This window comes from Stenella coeruleoalba, assembly GCF_951394435.1.
Source record: "Stenella coeruleoalba genome assembly, chromosome: 11".
NCBI classification, from domain to species: domain Eukaryota; kingdom Metazoa; phylum Chordata; class Mammalia; order Artiodactyla; family Delphinidae; genus Stenella; species Stenella coeruleoalba.
In genome coordinates, this window is record NC_137157.1 from 96,397,670 (window position 1) to 96,404,923 (window position 7,254).

At 47.9% G+C, this 7,254-nt stretch overlaps 1 protein-coding gene across 1 annotated transcript in view; it reads left to right on the forward strand.

Annotated features, from left to right (window-relative positions):
- Nucleotides 1–680: 680 nt before the first annotated feature.
- Nucleotides 681–7,254, forward strand: part of ANO2 (anoctamin 2) — a 333,331-nt gene continuing 326,757 nt past the window's right edge. The window contains exon 1 of the mRNA XM_079936516.1: nucleotides 681–743. Within this exon, the coding sequence (XP_079792642.1) occupies nucleotides 722–743 (22 nt within the window). The 5' untranslated portion in view covers nucleotides 681–721. The remainder of the gene's footprint in view (nucleotides 744–7,254) is intronic.

Sequence of the window (7,254 nt, forward strand, 5' to 3'; positions counted from 1 at the left end):
TCAAAGCCATTCCGGAGAGATGGAACTCCTCTTTTTCCTGGAATGGAGCTTCCACCATCTACCTCCTCAGCTGGTCCCAGCGTCTCCCTGGGAAGCTTTGCTAAAACCCCTTGCCTCCCCAAGCCCCTCCCCTTGCCTCTTGCAGCCCCTCTTCCTGTCCCTGGGGCACAATTCCTCCACTCCTGCGCCTTTTAATCTAGAGAAAGTTGGGGACTTCTGGTGGCGGGTAGAGTGCAGGCAGGCGTGCGGGGGAGCCTCCCACCCCTACCCAGGCGATAAGGGCCAGGGCGGCGGGAAGCAGGCTTCCCGGGCGGAATTGGAAGCTAATCAGCCAGGCTGTTCACGAGATAATCCGGCTGAATGCTCACACCCGAACCAGGTTAGCAGGCAGCTCCCCGGGTGGGGAGAGCAGCGGTCTTACTGTCTCGCCCCTCAGCTTCATTAACCGGAGCGTGTCCCGGACTCAGCCGGCCCACGGGAACGCCCTCCTTTCTCCACGTGGCGCGACCAGCGCCGGTGCGCCTAGGGTGCAGCTCCGGGGAGGCCTGGTAGCCGCTGGCGAGGGATGGGGGAGGAGGCAGCGGCAGCAGGCTGGGGCGGGCACGTCCAGACGGAGCTGAGCTGCGATGGAATTAGTCCCGCGACTGAATAAGCCAGAGCAGACGCCAGAGCAGCCCCAGCAGCGGGGCAGTCCCGGTTTCCTGCCCTGCGCGCCCGCACCATGGCCACCCCCGGGCTGAGCGGTGAGTCCCCCCTGCCGGGGACCCTGGTCCTGACAAGTTGTAGAAGGCAGAGGGGCTGGGAGTGAAGGACATGGCCTCTTACCCCTTGGGATTCGTGACCCCAAGTGAACCTGGAATGGTGGTTCCAGAGCTGATCCTTTTCTCCCAGGATGGGGAAGGCGAGGGATGCCCGAGCACTTTCCTGGACACTCATTTCCGATCAAGGGGAGAAGAGGTAGGACAAGAGGCAGGAGATTGGTGCAGTGGCTTTTTGGTGATGAATTACCAATTCCTATCTCTTTATCTTCTTGTTAAGTCGGGGGTGTTCAGTTCAGTGCATCTGAATGGTAAGCAAACACCCAGAGTTTAATCTGCTGAGGAGAGAGGTTCAGATTCACCCCCTGCAATTTGACTTTGGCATTCCTGGAGCAGCTTCACAGTTTCAGGAAGTCTCCTCCAGCCCTTATCCAAACCCACCCCCAGGAAGGACATTTACACCTCGGGGTGCAGGGAAACACAGGCGTGACTTTCCTGGGGACTTTTTTTTTTAGAGGAAAAGCAAATTGAGGCAGCGTTTAGGGGGGCAGGATGTGATACTGCTGCACCTCCAAATGATACTGAGTAGAAAGACATGTTTGGCAGGGTTGACCTTGCTTGGAAAGGGATTTTGTTGGGTGTCTTGTTTCTGGTGGCTCGTGGGAGAGGCGTGGAGTGGCGGGGGCAGGGTGCCCACCTCATTGGCATGAACGGTGGGCAGAAGGGACTGGAAGGTAGGCATCAGGCACAGTCCCGAGACTTTGTGAGCAGGTGTGGAGAGGACACCCCGGACCATGTGGATGCTGGTCCGGGGACCGTGTGGATGCTGGTCCGGGGACCGTGTGGATGCTGGTCCGGGGACCGTGTGGATGCAGGTCCGGGATAGAAGTTCCCACTGAGCAAGGTTAGGTCTCTGCCCCAAGGCAGGTGACAGGTGAGGGAAGATCTTAGACAAGGTAGGGCGCTTGTGGAGGATGACGAGACTCCGGGTCCCTGCACGTGCCTGGGCTTTGTGCTTGGGACCGGACATTAGAGCCCCGCCTCAGCTGCTGGGTGTCCAGGGCCCAATCTCCCCCTCACTGTGTCCTGTCATGCACCATCATTTTGGGAGCCAAGGACCTGAGACGGTCCTTTCGGGGCACCTGCATCGCTCTCTGGGTTGCCTCTACGTGGGTCCTGGGCCTCTTTGCTGGCTGATGGAGAAAGCTGTGTGAGGAGTGGGGATGGGTTCCAAACACCAGCCTCAGGTTCTGTCCAGTTTCTTTCCGCCCCTTCCCTGCCCTCTTCCACTACAGGGCACAGCTAGGGGGCCAGAGGCACCGGGTTCTAAAGTGGAGCTTGCCTTTCATTTTCTTTAATGAGGACCTGATTCCTAGAGCACACGGAGAACAGAAACTTGACCACCAGAGATGAGGATCTTGCCTCTAGCTACAAAGTAGAATCGGTCTCTATTTGTATGCAGATGGTTGGGGAGAAGGAGTTTAAACAGAGATTGCATTCAAGGAAAGAACCGGCCATGTGGACACCTGGAGAATGACCTAGCAAAGGCAGTAGTGGCGAAAGACCCCATGGCAGCAATGTGCTTGGGCTGTCCAAAAAATAGGGGGGAAGCCCAGTGCCTGGAGGGAGAGGGAGAGGGTGAGAGTGAACCAGATCACGCGGAGTCTTGGGACTCAGGCCATGTGTTTTTGACTTTTCAAAGAGAAAGGGAAGAGTAACATTTATCAAGCATCATCTGTATACCAGACATCGTGCTTTGCTTCCCCCAAAATATGGGGGTCAGTGTTAAGTCCATTTCATTGACGAGGAACCTGAGGTTCAGAGAGGTTAAGAAATATGCCTGTTACATTGTGTTAACTACCGAGTCATCAGAGAAGGATAAAGTTGGAATTCAGTTTCATTTCCCACCACCTCACCTTGTTGCTTTTGTTCTGTTCTCAAGAAGCCATTAGAAGGGAGTGTAGATACCAACAAAGAGGGGTGGTTGAGAAATGTGGGTGGAACTGGGGCTTTTAGGGAGACACTAATTTTGCAAGGCTGGTAGGTGATGCTGTGGTCATAATCCAGGCAAGGCTTGCCTTGACACGACTTCCAATCTGGGATCATCATGGTTAACTTACTTAGTGGGGTCAAGCCCAGGAAGGCAGGTTGTCATCACCAAACTCCTAAGGCAATGTGCCACTGTGATCTCCACCGGGGACATGACTTAATGAGCACAGGTTATCTGAGTTCCACATCTGTGGCTCACAGGCACGTGGGAGAGACTGACCCACTGGGGGCAGAGGACTTGCCCAGTGTCTGATGTGCTCTAGCAGACCTGGCTCACGATCATTTCAGTGGATCTGCACACCATGCACCTGTGCTTGCAGCTCACAGCAGTTCAGAGCACACCTGCCGAGCCAGGTACTACACTCAGTGCTGGAGCTACAAGGATCAACAAGGGCACACAGTGGCCTGTCAGGATTCTGGGGGCCCTAAGTTGATCCTAGTAGTGTAGCAACCACGTCCACTGTTGTTGGACATGAGAATGAGGAACCAGGATCAAACCTGGGCTTGTTTAGACCAAACCGAAGAAATTAGCCCCGTCCATACTTCAGGCATTTCAAGATGTACTAGAGGTCTTTCTTAGGCTCCTTCTGACAACCCTGCCCTTCCTCCGGAAACTCTTAAGGAAATAATTTATAAGTCTGTCTGGCTGACAGCTCTCCATCTAGGTTAACTTGTGCTGAAACTACGAAAGGATGGCAATTCTCACAAGGATCCAGGGTCAGATCCTGTCTCTGTGTAGCAAACACAGGTATAAAGCACCCTTGCATCTTCTGACTGGCCCACTGACCAAGGGATAATTCCCACTTTCTAGCCTATTGTTCATCATTAACTAATTAAAATAGCTTAAAAACTAAAAAGTAATGATACAAGCCCATTGTGAAAAAAAATTAAATGCAAATAAATAAAATACCTGTTTTTAATATTTTGGTAATTATTCTTCACCCTAACTCCTTTTTAATCCATTTTTATTCTTGCCTATATCAGTAATTATTTCTATTATTTATTCATCTTCAAACAAATTACAAAAAAGGAAAACCTAGATGCAATAAAACTTAAATCAAAGATAAATGAGCAAATGCCAAATAATGAAAGATTAGGAACATATTATTATAGCACCAAAACCTAGAGAAGAAGAGGTCCTGTAGTTGAGTGAAAACTTACCTATGAGCCTCCTGACAGGCAGAACAGAAAAGAGATAGTAAGTCCCGTGGGTCTCATTGCCTAAGAAAAGGAGATTCGTTCATCAACATTAAAGTTTAAGAAGAATGGCACAGTGGTATTTGTGTGACATATAAGACACTGCCTAGCATAATGGGCTGTAGTTTCATTAATAGCTTTTCAGAAAGAGTATTATTTTTCATGTGGGCATTTATTGTATTGTTTCTGATTTTTTTTTTAAAAGAGGCGTTTCTGTTTTACTCTTTTCTCGTCCCTTCTATTCCATTATATTGAAAAAAAATGCTGTTTTCAAACCATTATATAACCAACTATTGGGTTAAGCTTCTAATTTGAAAAGTTGTGGCTTCAGCAGATAGAAAACTTAGAGGCTAATGGTCCATTCTGACCAATGGCTCACAATCTCTTTTCCTCGCCTGTGTAAGAAAGTGATGTACTCTTCCATCAGGTGCAATACTTTTAATTGATTTCTTTATATTTATTTTGGCTGCACTGGATCTTAGTTGTGGCACGTGGACTTCTTAGTTGTGGAACGCAGGGTCTAGTTCGCCGGCCAGGGGTCGAACCCGGGCCCCCTGCATTGGGAGCTTGGAGTCTTACCCACTGGACCACCAGGAAGTCCCAGGAGTAATTCTTATCCAAGTTTCTATCTGTTGTCATTTCCCTTCATTGTGAAGAACATGCTTTAGCATTTTTTTAAATTTTATTTTATATTGGAGTATAATTGATTTACTCCAAATTTTATTTTATATTGGAATATAATTGAGTATAATGTTGTATTATACTGTATGTATTATACAGTTTAATGACAAATCATTAAACTGTATAATACTGGTGACAAATCCTCTCAACTTTCTTACCCACCCAAGACTCCAGAATTCCATACCACAAAGCACGGAAGAGATGATTGGCCAGAAATCCCTCTCTGCTCATCTTTCCAGCAGCTCAATTTTTTATCCACCCTTTCCTCGAGCACCTACTATGTGCCAGGCTGCAGTAAGGATCAAAGGTGATATCCAGTCCCTACCTTTGAGAATCTCTCCCTGCATGGGGTGTACAGGTGTGAGGGGGTTGTCCAGTCTGTCAAGTTGGGGGAAGTTTGAGCAAGGTTGTGAAGCACAGGTATTTGACGTGGATGGTATCTCCCTGGGCTGAATTACTGCACTTGTAAGTGGAGTTACTTAATGAAGGGTACTGTATTAGGGTACTGCTCTGCTCTATTTATTATTATTCACATTGATAATGAAGGGCACTCTATTAAGGTAATGCTCGGATAACTGCTCTAACGGGCAGACTAAAGAATAAGGAGGAAAACACAGCAAGAGTTTACTTCCTGTTAAAGGGATAGGCCTGGGCGGATAAACAAGTTGGTGGGGTGACTCTTTTCCAGGAAGCTTTTCAGGGACCCGGGGTGACAGAGGCTCCTCCAGCTTCCACTATGACTTCCGAGGTGGCCCTGAGAATTGCCGCTCCAGTTATCTGAGCCGGGGAAAGAGCGTGGAGGGGCACGCAGAAGCAGGCCTGGAAGGTTTCTATGGGCCAGGCCTAGAAATAGCACATATCACTCTTCTCACATTCCTCTGGCCGGAATTCAGTCCCGTGGCCACATCTAGTTACAAGGGAGGGAGGCTAGGAAATGTGGTCTAGCTGTGTGTTCAGGGAGAAGAGGAAGACATGGATGTTGGTAAGCAGCTTGTAGTCTCTGTCATAGGGGCCTATCAGAAATGGTAAGTTTGGTGTGGTATAGTCACACTTACTATGCTGTATGAAAGTTACAGATTTAGACATTTGTCTCCCCAAGTAGGCTCTGAGATCTTCAAGTTTCAGCACCCAGGACAGGACAGGGTATGTGGTGAATGCTTATTAAATGGTTTGTGAATGCAGGAATGAATGAATGAGTGAGTGGTGAGCTGGTGTGACAGTAGCTGACCAACAGATTCTGCTGCTTCTTTATTGTCTTTTTAAAAAATTGAAGTCTAGTTGATTTACAATGTCGTGTTAGATTCAGGTGTACAACAGAGTGATTCAGGTGTACATATATATATTCTTTTTTGTATCCTTTTCCATTATGGTTTATCACAGGGCACTGAATATAGTTCCCTGTATTGTACAGTAGGACCGTGTTGTTTATCTATTTTATATATAGAAGTTTGTATCTGCTAATCCAAAACCCCTCCCCCACCCGCTTTCCCCTTTGGTAACCATAAGTTTGTTTTCTATGTCTGTGTGTCTGTTTCTGTTTTGTAAATAAGTTCATTTATATCATTTTAAAAGATTCTACATATAAGTGATATCATATCATATTTGTCTTTCTCTGTCTGACTTCACTTAGTATGATAATCTCTAGGTCCCTCCATGTTGCTGTAGATGGCATTGTTTTCTTTTTTATGGCTGAGTAATATTCCAGTGTGTGTGTGTGTGTGTGTGTGTGTGTGTGTGTGTGTTTACCACATCTTTATCCATTCACTGTTGATGGACCTTTAGGTTGCTTCCATGTCTTGGCTATTGTAAATAGTGCTGCTGTGAACACTGGGATGCATGTATCTTTTCAAATTATAGTTTGAATTTTAGTTTGAATAATTTGAATTCAAATTATTCTGTTAGTGATTCTATAGACCAATGGTCTCAACCCTGGTGGCGCAATAGAACGCCCCAGGCAAATAAGTCCAGATCTCGAGGTGGAACCAGACATCAACCTTTTAACTTTCCTAGGTGATTCAATGTGTACCCAAGGTTGAGAACTGCTCTCTGTGTCCATTTGTCCTCGCTTTTACTGATCGCTGGACCCTAGTATTTTAAGTCTGGCTTCACATGGCGGGCTCCTCCCACCCTCCCCACAGAGTAGCTCCTGGGGGCTTCTGTTTATCCCTTTCCAGAACTTCTTCTCCTAGTTCTGTCCTTTGGAATGTGGTGACTGTAACGTCACTGATAGTCAAATAAAGACACATGTGGTCTTAAGTGAGAGCAATCTGTATTTGGCTAGGACAGCAGCCTAGCAGAGGTGAAGTTATGAGACGTTAAAAAATGTGTCTCCGCCTTCCCTGGTGGCGCAGTGGTTGGGAGTCCGCCTGCCGATGCAGGGGACACGGGTTCGTGCCCCGGTCCGGGAGGATCCCACATGCCGCGGAGCGGCTGGGCCCGTGAGCCATGGCCGCTGAGCCTGCGCGTCCGGGGCCTGTGCTCCGCAACGGGAGAGGCCACAACAGTAAGAGGCCCGCGTACTGCAAAAAAATAAATAAATAAATGAAAATGTGTCTCCCAAGTGTTTCCA